Genomic DNA, 19,378 nt, shown 5'->3' with positions numbered 1-19,378 from the left:
AAATTTTAGATTTATTAATACAATTGGGCCAGCAGCGGCCTGTTAATTTTATTTTGGGCCTTTATGGTTTACATTTTAAATGCACTCCACATGGTTCGGCCCATATTATTGTAACAGTATCCAAAATTCTTTAAAACAAAAAAAATCACATTGTAACGTAATATTGCTGATAGAGGAGATGCTGTCAAAGTATAACTGTGAAAGAGAAAAATTACTTGAGTAACGCTTTTTTAAAATCGTGTTTTTATTATTGTATTAGAGTCAGCGTTTTTATTTTACCGTAGCTCTTTTACATGGTCGTCGGGAAATTGGTAGGAGCTGCTTTTCCGTAACTAAAGCCAATTGGGCCAACAGTAGCCTGTTATTTAATTTTGGGCCTATGTAATAATTGGGCTTTACGGCGATAATTTTTAATACTATCCATATGGTTCGGCCCATATTATTCTAATTACATCCAAAGTTCTTCTAAGCACCTTTGAGGATCGTAAACCTGAAATTATACTCCGATTTAAAAAAAAAACAATAGTAAAAAGTAATGATTGCAAACAGCCCACATTCAGATAAAGTTGCCGAAAGATCCCACTGGACAATGTCACGTAATATTCGTTGATAGAGAAGATCGTGAAAGTGTTACTGTAAAAGATCGAAGGTTACATACACATTTCTAAAAGTGTGATAAAAAAAAAAATAAAATAAATTCAGCAAGTGGGGGCTGATGAACTCAAAGCTCCCAAGGTTTTTTCTTTTTTGACTATGTGAATTTTTGATCACTGAATAGTATTTTAGGAAGGGAATACTTTAGGAAAGCAAGTGGGGGCTGATGTACTCAAAGCTCCCAAGATTTCCATCTTCCTATAGCTAATTTCAGCACCGACAAACAGCTCACTGCCCTCAGCTTTTCACTTCGAGGTACCTTCTGTTTGTCCATTCCTCTTATGAATTTATTGCAGATTTGGCTGTGGGAAGTGTAATGGGTTTATGCTGTTTTAATTTTCTAACTTCAATTTACAATCTTCACTTCAATTTTTGGTGGGGTTGGGTGGGTTAATTGGTGGGGGAGATTCCCATACCCATACCCATACCCATTGAAATCGAACCAAATCCATGTGTAAATTTTCGGTTGTAAACATTGATTTTGTGAATGAAGTCTGGTCAAACATGTGTAGGCGTTTGACGGGGGAAGTGGAGGATTGATAATTTCACGAACTGAATTACCTTGTTTGACTGCCTGGTATTTGAAATTGGAACATTTCTTGGCTTTTATGTAGGATTTGGTTAGAGATTTGGCAATCGATATGAGCAAGTGAAACATTTGGCTGCTTTGTGTGTTTGTCATGGATTGTTATTCCATCAAAATTCAGACACTGCTTCAGATTGAGAAAAGGAAATGGGTGTTCTTAGTTGGATTGGTTGCCCTGACTCATTTGTTCTGTCAGTCTTTGATGCTTCCATATGGCAATGCCCTTCGATCGTTGATACCCAATGAGAAGATCAGTAGAGGCCTCTTAAAGGCAAGTGAATCCTCCAAAGGATCTTCAATCGACGAAACTTTTGATAAGTTCACTGTGTTGACGTTAGAAAAGAATTCTCTGTTGTTAAATGAAGCGAGCTTAGGAGGAGACAGTGCTGATGATGAAAAGGATTCATCTGAAAAGGACAAAGTGGAGAAGATCAATTCTGGCTTGGATGTTGATGCTGCCGACGATGATTTCAATTTCTTGGAGGATGAAACATTAGGTACTGTAAATGTAGCTGTTGCCGAGGGACTTATGTTGCCGGGAGATGTCACTGAAGCTAATAAGACACTGCCTGAGAAAAATATTGTCCGCGGTTCTGATATATTATCGCCTCCAGTCGTCTCTGCAGCGAATCCTTTGATCATTAAAGCCGTGGTTCATAATGAATCATATCCGGCAGCTAGTTCATCCAGCAATGATATTATCGTAATGTTCAATGAAACCGCGTTCGCCAATAGCACTTTGGTTTCAAATAAGCCTGTCGGGAAGAAGATCATGAGGTGTAACATGCCGCCAAAAACTGTGACCCCGATTGATGAAATGCAGCGGCTGTTAGTCCACCATCGTGCTCGATCGCGTGCAATGGTATGCCTCTTGACAAAAAAATTTAGTCGATTTCCTTATCTTCAATTTATCACTTGGAAAAGATGTGAGTTATTGCAGCTTGTTGTCTGATTGGATTACAGCGACCTAGATGGTCCTCTGATCGCGACCGGGAGATTCTAGCCGCGAAGTTAAAGATTGAGAATCCCCCGATTTTGAAGAATGACCGGGAGCTGTATCCTCCGCTGTTTCGAAATATTTCAATGTTCAAAAGGTTAGTCGATTATCAACTACGTACTATTTTACTAGATGAATGTCTGATTTCGGCTTTTTTCACGCTTTTAAAACGGCGCAGGAGCTATGAACTCATGGAAAGAGTACTGAAAATATACGTATACAAGGATGGCGAAAGGCCTATTTTCCATCGGCCGATCCTCAAGGGACTTTATGCGTCGGAAGGATGGTTCATGAAGCTGATGGAGGGAAATAAGCGATTCACCGTGAAAGATCCGAGAAAGGCTCATCTGTTTTACATGCCATTCAGTTCGCGGATGCTCGAATACACACTTTACGTACGTAATTCTCACAACCGGACAAATCTCCGCCAGTATTTGAAGGATTATTCAGAAAAAATAGCTGCGAAGTATCGTTACTGGAACAGAACAGGAGGCGCCGATCATTTCCTTGTCGCCTGCCATGATTGGGTAATTCATTAGCTTCCATTAATCGAACACTTGTTGTTACAAAAGATATATCAGTTTGTATCTAAGCTTTCGACAATGTATAAGCGCAGGCGCCCTACGAAACAAGACACCACATGGAGCACTGCATCAAAGCTCTATGCAACGCGGACGTGACTTTGGGCTTCAAAATAGGCCGGGATGTGTCCCTCCCGGAAACATACGTCCGGTCTGCCCGAAACCCGCTTAGAGATCTTGGAGGTAAGCCGCCGTCCCAGAGGCGCATTCTCGCCTTTTACGCTGGAAATATGCATGGTTACCTTCGGACGATCTTGCTCAAGCATTGGAAAGATCGGGAGCCTGACATGAAGATCCTCGGTCCGATGCCTCCAGGCGTTGCGAGCAAAATGAATTACATAAGTCACATGAAGAACAGCCGGTACTGCATTTGCCCGAAGGGCTATGAAGTGAACAGCCCAAGGATAGTCGAGGCCATCTTCTACGAGTGTGTTCCGGTGATCATATCCGATAATTTTGTGCCCCCGTTCTTTGAGGTGCTGAACTGGGACACGTTTTCATTGATTGTCGCGGAGAAAGACATTCCGAAGTTGAGGGAGATACTCGTGTCTGTACCCGAGCAGAAATATCTCGCGATGCAGCTCGGCGTGCGGCGAGCACAGCAGCATTTCCTGTGGCACTCGAAGCCGATGAAGTATGATCTCTTCCACATGACACTTCACTCGATCTGGTACAATCGAGTTTTCCAGATAAAAAATAGATAACGATGATCATGCAAGAAACAGCTTCGTTCTGAGGTGTATATAAACGTGTTGAAATTGTAAAGAAGGATGCATGAAATATATGTATTTCTTGATTGCTGATTTGTGGGTGATTCTTTATATGATTTTATTTGGGGGAAAGATAGAATGAAACGAAGAAAATTGGGGCAGATGGTTCCTATTTAAATGCAAGTTGCAGACAAGACAAGACAACGAGTTTTTTCCAATTGTTGACTTTATCAAATAATGGAAACCTTTTTTTGTCAACGGAAGCAGCTTCCAATTTGTTTCGAGGATCAGCAACAATTTGGAGAAAGAATCGGATTAAGAAATGTGAAGTCAACTGCAGCTATCTAGTTAGACAATGGCGAATTGCATTTATTGATCCCTTCTTATGTGGCTTCGAATTCTGATCTGTAATCCTCACCAAAGCAGGAAGCTCTTAGTTTCAGCCATGGGGATTCAGAAGAAGAACTCAAACTTAACCTCAGGAGGAGGCAACAACAACAGCAACAACAATACGCCCCCAACAATCCATGAATGTGCTGAGTCTGGTGATCTGAGTGGCCTTCAGAGTTTGCTCTTTCGCGATCCTTCGCTTCTTAACGACAGAAGCGCTCTCGTGAGTGATCGATCTTTACATCATATGTTTGCAGTGTTGGTAATTTTGTGATCCATTTTAAGTTCTTGCCTACTATATATATACACAGATGATGCAGACGCCATTGCACATTGCCGCGAGTCTCAACCGAGTAGAGATAGTCAAGTATTTGCTCGGCATGGAGAGGGTCGAGAAGGAAGCCAAGAATGTTGTAAGTAAAAGTAATCCAATCTGCAGTTTCTCATCTTGTAATGTTGCATTTTTGCGCGCAGTACGGCGAGACGCCATTGCACGCAGCAGCTAAGAATGGATGCAGCGAATCAGGCCAGGTGCTTCTCAGCTACGGAACCAATGTCGAAGCCAGAACAAATGTAAATTTCATTACTAAATGAATCTTTTTGATTATGTAGCTATTGCTGATTCATTTCTGTTCTGCATCTCTTCCAGAATTCGATGACTCCCTTGCATCTTGCCGTCGGGTTTGCGCTGCGCACCGGAGATAACTCCATGGTTAGGACACTGTTAGAGTACAGAGCCGATTGCTTCGCTAAAGACGACGTATGTATCTCATCTTTGATGTTGGATCATCATATTTCAGTTTATATGATTCCTCCGGCGACCGTTGATGCTTCTGCAGGAGGGCTTGGCTCCGGTCAATTACATTCCAGCGGGGGTACAGTGCCATGAACTGGTCGGGATCTTGTGCGGTCATGTTGCCGGGCAAATTCAGAACACTACACAGCAGATTTACAGCATATTTGCTGGGAATCAATACGGTAATAATTTAGCAGATCTGAGTATGAACTACACCACTAGTTCGTCGTCGGGTTACCCGAACGGCGCCGGAGATCAGAGCAACTATGAAATAAAAGCCAAGATGGAGGAGTTCGACAGCGAGCTATCGAAGATTGTCGGACTGCGTGATCTGAAAGATCAGCTCCAGAAATGGGCGAAGGGAATGCTCCTGGACGAGAAGCGCCGAGCCATGGGGATGAATCTTGGCCCCAGGAAGCTACCTCACATGGCGTTTCTTGGAAACCCTGGAACAGGTCTGAATTAGTTGCATTCTTCGAAGCTATTGGAAAAATGAATCCGATGAACTTGTTTCGTGTTCGTGTAGGTAAAACAACTGTAGCGCGAATCTTGGGGAAGCTACTCAAGTCCATCGGAGTACTTTCCTCCGACAAGATGATTGAAGTGCAGCGGACAGATTTGGTCGGAGAATACCTGGGCCAAACCGGACCCAAGACTAGGAAGAAGGTAGGTAAATTAAAAATGCAATGGAAATAGATACAAATCCCTAGATTCTCAAGACTTGGGCTTTCTGCAGATCGAGGAAGCCATGGGAGGGATTCTGTTCGTCGACGAAGCTTACCGTTTAGCGCCGCAAAAAGCGGCCGGCGAATTCGTGGACTACGGCGTGGAGGCGATGGAGGAGATCATGTCCGTCCTGGAAGACGGCGAGCTCCTGGTGGTATTCGCGGGGTACACGGATCGGATGAAGAAGCTCTTCGAATCAAACGAAGGGTTCTGCCGGCGCGTGACGCACACTTTCCAGTTCGACAATTACTCGTCCAATGATCTGGCGGAGATGCTGGTGATCAAGATGCGCCGGCAGAGCCAGACGAGCCGCCTCTGCGGCTTCAAGCTCCACCCGACCTGCACCCACGACGCCGTCACGCGCCTGATCGACCGGAACTCCACCGAGAAGCTCCGCAACAAAATGAACGGAGGTTTGGTGGATCTCATGCTCAACAGCGCCCGGGAGAATCTCGATTCCAGGCTCACCTTCGACTCCAATGGCGACGACCTGCTCACCATCACTCTCCACGACTTGGAGTTTGGCCTTCGAGCCGTTGCGCAGCGAACCAATGTCGATTGACACCCCAGATGGGTATAAAATCATTAATTCATTTCTGCATTTGTTTGAAATCATCATCGAATATATAAATACATACATATATATATATGTATGTATATTCATTTCTCACCCTGCTGACAGGCATTGAATTGGGTCCTGATTCCGCTCAAGGTTGTAATAGCATCCTTGATATCGATCCTCTCATTAGGAGATTCCATGGTGCACCTCAAAGCCAGGTCCATTAAACAGGACATACATCTCAACTTTTCACTCAAGAATTGTCCGTGTGGCTGCAATAGATTGGAGTCGATGATGTTGATGACTCCATTAGGCATCGATTTCTCTACCCAATTTCTTATGCAAAAATCTTCGCCGAAAGCGTCGTACATAGGCTTCTTTCTCGTGAAAACTTCCATCAGCACAATGCCGAAGCTATAGACATCGGATTTGGTCGACACAAGTCCACTGTTTCCAACCTCTGTTATCAAAATGGATCAAAGATCATGATAAGCATAACTAACAAATTACAAAATTTAAAAATGTAGTTGTAAAGTATACCTGGTGCAATGTACCCAATCGTCCCGAGTGTTGCAGTTTGTGTGAAGCTTTCGGTCTCACCCATCAGCTTCGCGATGCCAAAATCGCACAAATGGGCAACCATGTCTTCGTCTAGAAGTACATTTCTTGGCTTTAAATCACAGTGAACAATGGCGGTCGAATAGCCAGAGTGGAGATAGTCCAAGGCACAAGCTACATCCATGGCAACATCGATTCTCTGTGCCATAGTTAAGAAATGGTTGTGCGAATACATCCATTTTTCGAGGCTTCCGAGAGGCATATATTCGAGGATCAATGCCTTGAAGTCATGGCTGGAGCAAGAAGTAATGACTTTACAAAGATTTCTGTGGCGAAGTTTACCTAATACTTCACACTCTATGTCAAAGCTCTTGAAACCATCTTTTAACTGCAGATGGAAAACTTTTACCGCCACATTCTTACCATCGCCAAGAGTCCCTTTATATACGCTTCCAAAACTTCCACTGCCAAGCAAGTTTGCATCACTGAATGCCATGGTTGCCTCAACAAGCTCATGGTAAGAAATTCTTGGTATTAAATCGGTTGGCCCCAAAGGCGAAGGCGAATGATTTTGAATCTTTTCTTTGCTTCGAGATCTAGCAAATAAAAATGACAATATTATCAAGGCCATAACCAAAATCATCGATAATGTGGCAGCGAATGCGTAGACAAGCATTTGAAGTTTCATTTTTCGCCTAATCTTGGTAGATGCACAAGGGGGGATGTTATGTCTTCCAACTCCACATAATTGCTTGTTGTGAAGGAAGAATTGATCGACAAAGTTTCCAAATGGACCGCCAGAAGGGATTTCGCCGCTTAAACCATTGAAAGAAACGTTAAGGTAGTTGAGAAACACAAGCTTCTCCATGGAAATTGGGATCGAACCAGAGAGATTGTTGTAAGACATGTCAAGGGACTCTATGCTCAACATTCTAGATGTCGACTCCGGGATCACCCCTTCAAATCTGTTGTTGGATAAAGAAAGAGTGGCCAAATTTTGCAACTCTCCTATCTCATTAGGAATGATGCCGGACAATTGATTCGATGACAAATAAACAGAATGTACAACCTTAACCTTTCCTATTTGTGGTGATAAAGGACCTACCAAGGAGTTCATCGATAAGTCCAATTCTAGAAGATCTTTAAGATCCCACAAGCTAATTGGTATTGTGCAGTTCAACTTGTTTCTACCTAAAGAAACCGCGCGAAGACTTGTTAGACTTCCTAAACAATTTGGAATCGCGCCGTGAAGTTGATTATCACTCAAGTAGAGGTGATTCAAGTTTTTTAACCGGCATAATGTGGTAGGGATGGTCCCGGTTATTCGACAACCCCAAATATATAATCCCTGGAGGCTTTCCATGCCTGTTAACGTCATGGGAATCGATCCAGAAAAGTCATTTTTATGAAGACTTAGTAATACTAAACTTCTCAAATTACCAATTTCATCAGGAATGCTGCCACTGAGATGACAATTCGAAAAATACAGATATTGTAGAGAAGAAAGGCTCCCTATTGCAGCTGGAAGGTTTCCGCGCAACGGATTGTCGCTCAGTGCTAGTTTTACTAACTTTGTGCAGTTGATCAATGAACTTAAAAAGCTCAAGTTTGGGGACTCACTGGTTAAGTTGTTAGAAGACAGATCCAATCTTTCAAGATCAGGCAATTTGTGGCCTAAATCTGATGCAAGATTGCCATGGAGTTTGTTTCCTCCAATTGCCAATGCAGTTAAAGATGAGATATTCCATATACTTTCCGGAATCGAACCTCTTAAATCATTGTCTCCAAGTGATAATATCTGCAAGTTTTTTAGTCTTCCCACTTCTTCAGGAATTGTTCCTGAGGAAATTGTAAGTGAATGGATTATTAGATCACAAGAAGTACAACTAATTGTTAATGGATTACAGTTTTACCTGTCAATCGATTGGAGTCATATAAATCATCTCAAGTGAACTCGAATTCCCAATCTCCCTTGGGATGGATCCATAAAACAAGTTTACAGACAGCTGCAAGATCCGAAGCCCCGAGCATTCAAATAATCTTGAGGGAATAGAGCCGCCGATTCGATTCCCCAAGAGATTAATTTCTTCTAGCTGTTTATGACTGGAACATATATCCATTGGCAACACACCGGAAATGTTACCGTTAGCAATGTTTAAGAAGGTCAGTGATGCCATGTGGAAGAGCTTGTTCGGAATTGAACCCTCAAGCTGGTTGTCTCCCATGGATAATCTCCTCAGGGTCGATATGTTGCCTAGTTCTTCTGGAATTGAACCTGCAAGTAACAAGACAGATAACATTAACAATTGTAAAAGATAAGTTAGCAAAAATTAATTAATTCTATAATGTCATGGACTACCTGTTAGAGTGTTGGAGCTCAAGTGCAGTGTTTCCAACATCTTTAAATTTTCAAGCTCTCCGGGAATTGTTCCACTGAATAGGTTGAAAGAGAAAGACAGGATCTTTAGATTCGAACATTGGGACAGATTCTTTGGAATTTGTCCTGTCAGGTGGTTGAAAGAAATGTAGAGCCCGACAAGATTTGGAAGGCCCTGACAGATCGTGCTCGGGAGGCTTCCGGACAGACCATTCCCCGAAAATGCCAGAAGTTCCATTGTCGAAATGTTGAAGACTGTAGAGGGCAATGAACCACTCAACTGGTTGTACTGAAGGCTCAGCAGTTTCAGGTTTCGAAGATTCCCAATCTCCTGAGGAATCTCTCCACGCAGGGGATTGAACGACAGGTCGAGAATTTCCAGCCTGGAATTGTTTTCCAGGGCCGATGGGATCGTGCCGGAAAAGCTGTTGTTTCTGAGATTCAGGGATTGGATTCGGGGCAAGGAGAAGGGCCATGGTGGGATTTCTCCGGCGAGATTGTTGACCTGAAGATTAAGGGACGTGAGCCGCCGGAGTTTGGACCACTCATTAGGCACGCCGCCGTGGAAGTTGTTTTTGCTCAGATCCAAAAGGGTGAGAAATGAGAGGTTTCCGATGTGCGGCGGGAGTTTTCCGGTGAGGTTCATTCCGGCAAGGTTGAGAGCGGTGACCCTGTGGCGGCGAGAGCTGCAGGTGACTCCGATCCAGGTGCAGGCATCACTGGAATTGTGGGACCAGTTTTTGGATATGGAATTGGAAGGGTCGTGGCTGATTTGGAGTTTTAGGGCAAGGAGTGCAGATTGGTCGGCGGTGATTGTGTCGTCTGCTGCCATGGCTGAGCAAGCAAGCAGACAGTTGAAGAAGAATACGAAAAATGGAAAGTTTGATGATGATTCCGACATGGCCATTTTAGGAAACGTTTCTGCATAAACAATTGGTTGTCGGAAACTGCACTCTGCAGCTCTGCCATTTAAAGCAAAGTGATTCCGTTGCCAGATTTGGACATAATAATGTTGACTTGAACGAGTCCAAACTACATTAGTGTTTGCAAGAAGTGAGTTACTAAAAATTCTTCTTGTGTGTTCATCTTCCATTTAAATTCATTACAATAGTTTGAGCCAAATTTTTTGTTGTCTCATATGTTGTATTGTATCTATCAGATCACAGCAGTTAAATGTTCTAATAATAATTTGTGGCCAGCGTGACTATGTAAAAATTTGACATTTACAAGTTAATAAAATTTCCAGCCATTTAAATTCTCACATGAATATTGTGATTGGTGTAAGTTTAGTTGTTTTATAGTCTATTTGGATTCTTACATTTTGTCTTAGTTGAAAATCTTGGTCGAAGAATTTTATCCAAAGACAGACAAAATTCCAAAAGCTTCTTTCTCACTTATAATTTTGTCCTCTTCATTGAATTGAAGCAGATACACAATTAAGCATCGGATAAGATATAATTGACCACGACATATATTCTTTTATAGTATAATATATATATATATATACACACACATTGTATTCTAGTAAATGGATATGTATATATATATATATATATATATGCAATTAATGTTAATATGTCGAGGGTAAGGATAAACGGACACAACAATAATAGTCTTCATAAGGGCAACAAAGCGACAGTATGAATGTGCATATGTGTTCTTTTATGTACTCTAACAATTCGATCAATAAGGTGTGTGTGTTTTTTCGGTTTTTTTTTTTTTTTTTTTTTTTTTTTTTTTCACATTTTAAATATAAATTAATATTGTTGGGACTCCCTTTTTACGGATATATAATTAATGGCTGTCTTTTTTTTAATAATTTGAGTTTTTAGGTAAGATGATTTTGGAGTCCCATGCATATGTATATACAAATATAATTAAAAATATATTATTTTTTCTTGCAAAATATTATATAACAAAAACTCAAATCAAAACCTTATTTCAAATCAATTTGAAACTATAAGCACACTCAATTAGCATGGAAATTATAATGGACCATATAGCTTGTAAATCCCCATAGTTGAATAGATAACACTATTAGATAATAGTGTCACAAAACTTTATATTTTTTTCAAAAAAATTGATATAATATACATATTCATTATTTTTATATTTTCTATATAATTTTCTATATCTTATGCTCTCTCCGGTCCATTTCAAACAAGCTGAATTAAAAAATAATAATATTTTATTAATTAGTAAAAAAGTGTAAGAGATTTTGACTTTATATATAAAACAATTATATGTGTAATGAAATACTTGTAATTTAAGTAAAATTAACGGTATTTTAATATTAGTATATAATTATTTTTTTTAAAATAGAAAATAAGTACTTTGAAGTCGAACTGACAAAAACTGGTAAAACTGATCCTTTAAATTAGGATTGAGAAACTTTTCAATAATATCACAAAACAAACACATCAAATATATATATCTTTTAAAAAAACCCCACATCAATTATTAACCTTTTTAATATTTTCAAAATTTCAAAATCTCAAAAAATATTTGTATTATAACGCATAAATGTAATAAAGATAATAAAGAAAATGAAAAAAATCGACAAAAAAAATAAAATAATATGATTATCAATGAAGAGCATTGACTACGTCCATTGGTAGAAGAAGAATAATTTAGAATTTCAGAATGCAGCGCACATAGTGTTAAATCATAAAGGATATTTGTAATAATTTAAATCAAACTATTTGACATAAATAGATTCAACAATCAAAATAAACTATGCGAAGTAATGATTGATATAAAAATAAAATAGATAAAAAAATAAAATTTATTAAGCAGTTAATAATAAAATAGTGATTAAGTAAAAAAAATAATAAATTAATTATTATTATTCTTTAAATATAATAAAATTATAAATATATAAAATTATTTTTTATAAATAGATTATATAAAGTTTTGCTTATTACGGAGGAATAATATATATATATTTCCTTAGCAAACTCATGTAAAGCGTATTCCTTAAATTGTTAGCATTTACCGTCAAATTAATTAATGCTACACAAGCTAATATATATATAATAAATAACGAGTATTGATTTAACGGCTGCGAATTTCTACATTATTCAAAAAAAAAAAAAAAAAAAAATAGAAAAAACGAGTATTGACTTGTTATTCAATCACTAATAATGTCATTTGATTTTGTCACACGCAGATATAGTTATGTTTATATCCACTGTGTATATTATAATAATCTAAGATCCAAATTTTTATTGGCAGATAAAGGACGAATTGTTTTCAATTAAATAACATGGCCGGCCATGTCACTTTAAATAAATCATGTAATAACTAGACACGACAATATAAATTGGACTTCAATTTTATATATATGTCTTTCAATCTTAATTTATGATACACAATTGTTAGTAACTACCTCAATAATCTAATCAAATCAAGTATTAATGTGTAGGTGGAAATTTTAATTACGTAATCATATTTATTTATTTATTGGTTCAAATAAATAACTTTAACAATGGAAAGTATACAATTACAACGAATGTCACCTTCAATGGACTCATTCAAACTAGGGTATCTACATTGTCGGAATCTATATTCGGATTCTCCCATACAAAAAAAAAAAAAAAAGATTAAAAACATTTAAGGGTGTGTTTGGTTGATAGTTGGATTTAAGTTGGAAATTGGATTTGAGAAATTTTACTTAGGTAGTATCAAATTTAAAATTTAATATACATGATTAAAGTAAATTTAAAATATGTATCTAAATATTTATATAAAAATTATATTTTAATAAAATATATTTTATACGAATATTATATGCTGAAATAAAATGTTATCTAATAAAAACAAATATATATATGTTCATACATAATTAATATAAATTATTTTTTAAAAATTTTAAATATAGTTTTTTTAAAAAATTAATATATTATATATACATATAATTGAAATAATAACTATGGATGCAAAGTTAACCAACATAGCATAAATACATAAAAATAATAACGGTTGCGTTTGTAGTTTTTAATACAGATTTTTATTGTTCGAATTCTTTTTCCTCTCCAAAAATATTACATTTATAATTATTTTTTTATATTATATTACAAAATTATTTTACATTTAAAATATCACATCTATTTCTATTTATATCACATCAAACAACTATTCAAATTCAAACATTTTATTATTCAAATTCAAACATTTTATTATTCAAAAATTCAAATCCAAAACGTAGAACACACAAACAAATACACCCAAATAGCCCCATAAGAATGGTCTGATGTGAAGATTAACTTATAAATAAAATTATGGATTTACACCTTCAATTTATTTTATGGAATTTAATTTGAAAAAAATAATATATATCCAGTAAAATAATAGATTCATAATAATCTCAACTAAAAATATAGTATTATTTATTTATTTATTTATATTTTTACCAAAATCAACAGACAATATATATTATTAAAATATTACTGTAAATTAAAAAATGAACTAAAAGAAATTATGTTTAAATAATGTAGTTTTTTAAATTAGAACTTTTTTAAAAACAATATTTAATATATATATTATTAAAATATTACTGTAAATTAAAAAATGAACTAAAAGAAATTATGTTTAAATAATGTAGTTTTTTAAATTAGAACTTTTTTAAAAACAATATTTAATATACTAATATTGTATATATATATATATATATAAGTATTTAATATGAAATATATGACGAATATAAATAGATTGCTGACATTTCAAAACCCCCAAAAGGAAAAAAAGTGAAACCTTCCCACAATTGTCGAATGCACATTTCTGGAAAATTTCCCAAAAATGGCTATCTCAAGAGCTCCCTTCATCTTTCCACTTTCACTGCCCATCATCCTCAGCTGTGTATTTCCCTGCTTGACTGCCATGGCGGAAATGGATAATATTACGACAGACCAATCCGCACTTCTTGCCCTAAAATCCCAAATCACCTCAGACCCTTACAACATTATATCCACCAACTGGTCTGAATCCGATCATCATCATCATCCTAATTCTACTACGACAGTCTGCAGCTGGGTTGGAGTCACCTGTAGCAGAAGAAGAGTCACTGCTTTGGACTTATCCAGAATGAACCTCACAGGAAACCTCGCCCCCCACCTCGGAAACCTTTCTCATCTAACTGTACTAAATTTGAGCAGAAACAACTTCCATGGCGCCCTCCCCGATGAGCTCTCCATGCTCCGGCAAATCGTAGCCGTTGATCTCAGCTTCAACATCATCAACGGTGGAATCGCATCCTGGTTCGGTTCCTTTCCTCAGATCGAATTTTTGTATCTCAAGAACAACAGCTTTTCTGGTTCCATCCCATCGTCACTGGGAAACGCATCAAACCTTAAATCCTTGGACCTGTCGTACAATCCGTTGATCGGCGGAGAGATTCCTCAAGATCTTGGGAATCTTCGAAACCTCAATTACCTGGCATTGCAGTATAATCGGCTTTCTGGTTCGATACCCTCTTCGATTTTTAACATCTCAACGTTGAAAACCCTCAGTTTTACAGGCAACTATGGCCTGTCGGGAAAACTTCCGTATGATCTTTGTCGGGGGCTCCCAAGTTTAGAAAATTTGTACGTGTCTTCAAACTCCATGGATGGAGAAATTCCTGGAAACCTTTCTCAATGTCCCAAACTAAAGATCCTGTCTTTAAGTTACAACATGTTCAGTGGGATGATACCTAAAGATCTTGGCAACTCAAAAGCCCTCGAAGTATTGCATCTTGGTGCCAACATGCTCACAGGTACATTAATTATTATAAAATTAATTACAACGTCGATCGGACAATGCCCACTAAAATAGGGCTGCGTGACTGCTCTGTTCTATCTCTGTTTTCTTCAAAAAAGATTAATTAGGTCAAAATCATCAATTAGGCCTAATTATCTTTATATTAGGCTTTTAATTTCATAGAACATACACTAATAAAATCTGACTACTGCAGGTTCAATTCCAGAAGAATTGGGCAACATCACTACCTTAAAGATATTGTTCTTGGGAATGAGTCAGTTTGTAGGGTCAATACCACACAAAATATTCTACATTCCAACCTTATCTTACATACATATGGCAAGTAATAACCTATCCGGCACACTGCCAAAGGATATCTGTTCTTACAATCAAGAAATTCAAGAGGTAATTCTATCAGATAATAATTTGTCCGGAAATATCCCTGAAAGAATATACGAATGTTCATCACTTCGGAGGTTGCATTTGGATCAAAACAAATTTCATGGTGCCATTCCAAAAGGGATAGGGAACTTAACCAGGCTTGAGTTTGTTTCTCTTAGCATCAATCAATTCACAGGTACATACATAATTAATCTCATATACATATATATATTATGTAGGAATGATGATCATGGCTTCTTTTCAGGTATAATTCCAGAAGAAATTGGCTACCTGAAAAACTTACAGGCATTGGGACTTGGTACTAATTACTTATCCGGAGCCATTCCGACAAGCCTACTGAATATCTCAACGTTAACATTATTGGCACTTGGCGGGAATCATTTATCAGGGAATCTCGCACCAGACTTTGGCCACAAACTGCCAAATCTGGAATGGCTTGATCTTTTTTCAAATAACCTAACCAGTGAGTCTCCAGCCATGGATTTCATAACTTCATTGATGAACTGTACAAAGCTTAGAACACTTAGGATCAGCACAATGCCATTAAATGGAAGGCTCCCAAATTCCATCGGTACCCTTTCTGCCCTCCAACATCTCCTTGCTTCGGATTGTGGTTTCACAGGCACCATCCCTGATGAAATTGGTAACCTGGAAAACCTAATTTTCCTGGCCCTTCAAGGGAATAGATTTTCTGGATCACTTCCGGGGACTTTGGCGGGCATGGTTAATATGCAGGGATTCTATCTCTCTGGTAATAATTTGACAGGGACGATTCCTGACGCCATTTGTGGAATGCAGAAGGTGAACACAGTGTATCTGAGTGACAACCATTTTCATGGTGAGATTCCAGAATGTCTTGGAAGAGTTACCACTTTGAGGACACTGTTGTTAGATCATAACAGTCTGAACTTCACGATTCCGGAAAGCTTGTGGGATTTGAAAGATCTTATACAGTTGGATCTGTCCTCGAACTTCTTGACGGGCTCTCTTTCGTCGAATGTTGAAAAGCTCAAAGTTGCTAATTTTATCAGTCTGGGAAATAATCAACTCTCGGGAACCATCCCTGCCCGGATAGGAGGGCTGCAGAGTTTAGTAACCCTTTATTTAGGACACAACATGTTTCGTGGAGACATCCCAGAGACGATGTCGGAAATGGTGAGCTTAGAGTTTTTGGAGTTATCTAACAATACTCTTTCCGGGTCCATTGCAATGTCGATGCAAAATCTAGTGCATCTGAGCTACTTCAATGTCTCTTTCAATGGTTTGAGTGGTGAAATTCCTTCTGATGGCCCGTTTAGAAACTTCACCAGAGAATCATTCTTGTTTAACCAACATTTATGCGGTGATCGAAGATTCGATGTCCCTCCTTGCAATTCGACTAAAGCTAAGAAAAACAGACAACCAAAGAGATTCTCAATTTTTGTATTCTTCGTCATTGGGGCTTCTGTGATAGTTCTTGCCATGGCATTAGCGTATGCATATTACAGATTCAAACGTAGGAACAGTGCCGTGAGTAGCTCGAATCCATCGTCCCTTGGCAGTTCAATCTGTAGATTTTCTTACCAAGAACTTGTCCTGGCAACAGAGGATTTCAGCGATGTTAATCTCCTAGGAAGTGGAAGTTTCGGGCGTGTCTACAAAGGCAGCCTCGGAAATGGAAAGACGGTGGCGGTAAAGGTGTTCAATCCACTCTTACAAGGCGGATTCTCGAGCTTCGACACTGAGTGTGAAGTTCTGAGGAATCTCCGACACAGGAATCTCTGCAAAGTCCTCGGCTCTTGCTCGAGCCATGACTTTAAGGCATTAGTCCTCGAGTATATGCCGTGCGGAAGCCTTGAGCGATGGATGTATTCGCACAACTATTGCTTGAACATCGCAGAGAGACTCGACATCATGATCGATGTTGCTTCGGCTTTGGAATATCTTCACAACGGCTATTCAACGCCTGTCGTCCATTGCGACTTGAAGCCTATGAATATATTGCTCGATCAAGACATGGTTGCGCATTTGTGCGATTTTGGCATTGCGAAGCTGTTAGGGGACGCTAAAAGCTTCGTGCAAACTACGACGACGTTAGGCACTTTCGGCTACATTGCACCGGGTAATAATTGTTTTAACTAAAAACTCAAACACTTGATGGTATCATTAATATCGATAGGTTTAATGTTTACAATTGTAATAAATTTTTAGAGGTCGGCAGCCGTGGACTTGTGTCGACGAGGTGCGATGTTTACAGCTACGGCATTGTGTTGATGGAAGTTTTTACGAGAAGGAAGCCTATGGATCATCCTTTTGGTGAGGGTTTGAGCACGAGGGATTGGATAAGAGATTCGATTCGTGATGGAGATATTGAGGAGATTGTAGATTCGAATCTGTTGTTGGCATGTGGAGAATCTTGTAATGAGAAGGTGAAATCATGTGTGTGTGGTGTAATGGAGTTAGGTTTGAGGTGCACCATGGAATCGCCTAACGAGAGGATCGACATGAGAGAGGCTGTTACAACCTTAAACAAGATTAGGACTCGGTTCACTGTCGGCATGTCTAATTAAGATGTGATGCATATCATGTTGAAATTTTCTTATTTTGTATATATAATTGCAAAATATAAAACAAACACATCATAAGTGAAATATATATATATATATATATATTCACTCCTTTGTCCTATTTCAATTGTATCTTTTCTTCTTTTTTTACGACTCACTTCATTAGGTAAGTATTTATTTTTGATAAAATTTACTAAATTTAAATATATTTAGTAAATATAAATTAAATTAATTAATTTTTTAACATATAATATTATATGTTAGGTAAGACCTATTCAAAATACTTTTATTCCTACATTTCTTCTCAATAAAATATATAAATATGGATAAACTATCCCGTAACTGACCTCCTTATCATTTTAGTCTCGTAAACGGAGTCTGTCGTAAACTAGTCCCATAAGTGAAAATTTTTCGCTATTTTGGTCCTCCAGCGCCGGAGACGCCCGCGTGGCTCACTGGAGGTGACGTGTCCGCCAGGTGTCTCGCCAGGTCAGCGACACCTGGCGGACACGTGGATTTATTTATTTTTTCAATTTTTTTTTATTTTTTTAAAAATTAAATCAAATTAAAAAATTAAAAAAATATAAATAAAATTTAAAATAAATTAAAAATAAAAAAATCCACGTCAGGTCAGCGCAGGTGCGCTGACCTGGCGGACACGTCACCTCCGGCGAGCCACGCAGGCGTCTCCGGCGCCGGAGAACTAAAACAGTGAAAATTTTTCACTTATGAGACTAGTTTGCGACAGGCTCCACTTACGACACTAAAATGATAAGGGGTCCAGTTACGTGACTAAGAAAAACAGTTTATCCTATAAATATTTATATTTAAAACTCCACATTTTCTATAAAATTAATTGGTCTTTACTATAAATATATAAATATAATCCTTCATTTGTTTGTATTATTTAAAATTTTATTTTCTAAAAAATATATATATTGCATATATTTTTATTAAAATATAATATTTAAAATATTTAAATATATATTTTTTATTTTTAAAAATTATATATTAATTTTTATTTTAAATTACAATAATATTATTTAAATAAAAAATAATAAAATAATTTTTTAATTCCATAATATTAACTGATTAAATCACGATAAATATCATGTCACAATCAAATAAGTCAAATAATTAATAATTAAAGAGAATGAAAAATAAATATTTAGGGTGCATATTTGTATATTTTATTTAATAATTAAAGAGAATGAAAAATGAATATAATAAAGCTAATATGGATAAATTTTAAATAAATAGTAATAATGAAATATTAATCTTTTACTTAGGCAATAAATAGTAATAATGAAATATTAATATTTTACTTAGGCAATAATAAAATACATCCGTGTTTGTTTGGGGATTGGATTTTAAATATACTATCCATCTAAATTTTTTTCCAAAAAAATATCAAATCAAAACACCTATTTTTTATTTTTTTATATTATATTAAAAATCAATTTTACATTCACAACATCACATCAACACTTATTTATATCACATTAACACCTATTTATATCACATTATACAACTATTCAAATTCAAAATTTTTACTATTCAAATCCAAACGACAAACATTCCCTTTAACTGATATCAAAAATGATAATAAGTTTGCCGGACCTAAATAAATACTACTATAAATTGATGGATGGATTACTTGTTGAGCAAAATATTCCAAATTTGAATATTCTATTCAATTAAATTAAAATTTATATTTTGATTAGGATTTTCAAATTGCCTAAATTTTAGAATTTTAGATT

General features: G+C 37.2%; 4 protein-coding genes across 6 annotated transcripts; 3 read left to right on the top strand and 1 right to left on the bottom strand.

Annotated features, from left to right (window-relative positions):
* Window positions 1-699: 699 nt before the first annotated feature.
* LOC127251885 (probable glycosyltransferase At3g07620) lies at window positions 700-3,746 on the top strand. Of its 2 annotated transcripts, none has more exons than XM_051275808.1 (5): window positions 700-909; window positions 1,167-2,102; window positions 2,204-2,334; window positions 2,416-2,764; window positions 2,854-3,746. In XM_051275808.1, exons 2-5 carry the CDS (start codon window positions 1,335-1,337, stop codon window positions 3,520-3,522), a joined length of 1,917 nt encoding a protein of 638 aa, XP_051131765.1. In that variant the 5' UTR covers window positions 700-909; window positions 1,167-1,334; the 3' UTR covers window positions 3,523-3,746. The 2 variants fall into 2 exon arrangements, with proteins under 2 accessions (XP_051131765.1, XP_051131764.1); XM_051275807.1 differs by having other exon boundaries at window positions 701-909; window positions 1,269-2,102.
* A 69-nt stretch (window positions 3,747-3,815) lies between these two features.
* LOC127251886 (uncharacterized) lies at window positions 3,816-6,231 on the top strand. 2 transcript variants are annotated; one of them, XM_051275810.1, is made up of 8 exons: window positions 3,816-4,141; window positions 4,230-4,331; window positions 4,393-4,491; window positions 4,568-4,678; window positions 4,758-5,169; window positions 5,241-5,380; window positions 5,451-6,014; window positions 6,123-6,231. In XM_051275810.1, exons 1-7 carry the CDS (start codon window positions 3,914-3,916, stop codon window positions 6,000-6,002), a joined length of 1,644 nt encoding a protein of 547 aa, XP_051131767.1. In that variant the 5' UTR covers window positions 3,816-3,913; the 3' UTR covers window positions 6,003-6,014; window positions 6,123-6,231. The 2 variants fall into 2 exon arrangements, with proteins under 2 accessions (XP_051131767.1, XP_051131766.1); XM_051275809.1 differs by lacking the exon at window positions 6,123-6,231 and having other exon boundaries at window positions 5,451-6,116.
* A 102-nt stretch (window positions 6,232-6,333) lies between these two features.
* On the bottom strand, window positions 6,334-13,814 carry LOC127251544 (probable LRR receptor-like serine/threonine-protein kinase At3g47570). The gene is made up of 4 exons (XM_051275274.1): window positions 13,687-13,814; window positions 8,917-9,896; window positions 8,562-8,832; window positions 6,334-8,443 (listed from the first exon to the last, which is right to left on the bottom strand). Exons 1-4 carry the CDS (start codon window positions 13,812-13,814, stop codon window positions 6,466-6,468), a joined length of 3,357 nt encoding a protein of 1,118 aa, XP_051131231.1. The 3' UTR covers window positions 6,334-6,465.
* LOC127251543 (receptor kinase-like protein Xa21) lies at window positions 13,813-17,621 on the top strand. The gene is made up of 4 exons (XM_051275273.1): window positions 13,813-14,686; window positions 14,885-15,247; window positions 15,317-17,173; window positions 17,263-17,621. Exons 1-4 carry the CDS (start codon window positions 13,813-13,815, stop codon window positions 17,619-17,621), a joined length of 3,453 nt encoding a protein of 1,150 aa, XP_051131230.1.
* Window positions 17,622-19,378: the final 1,757 nt, after the last annotated feature.

Source organism: Andrographis paniculata, unplaced genomic scaffold (assembly GCF_009805555.1).
Source record: "Andrographis paniculata isolate CXL003 unplaced genomic scaffold, ASM980555v1 Contig45END, whole genome shotgun sequence".
Lineage (NCBI taxonomy): Eukaryota > Viridiplantae > Streptophyta > Magnoliopsida > Lamiales > Acanthaceae > Andrographis > Andrographis paniculata.
The sequence above is the reverse complement of the archived record's forward strand: the minus strand, read 5'-3'. Positions and strand labels throughout refer to the sequence as shown.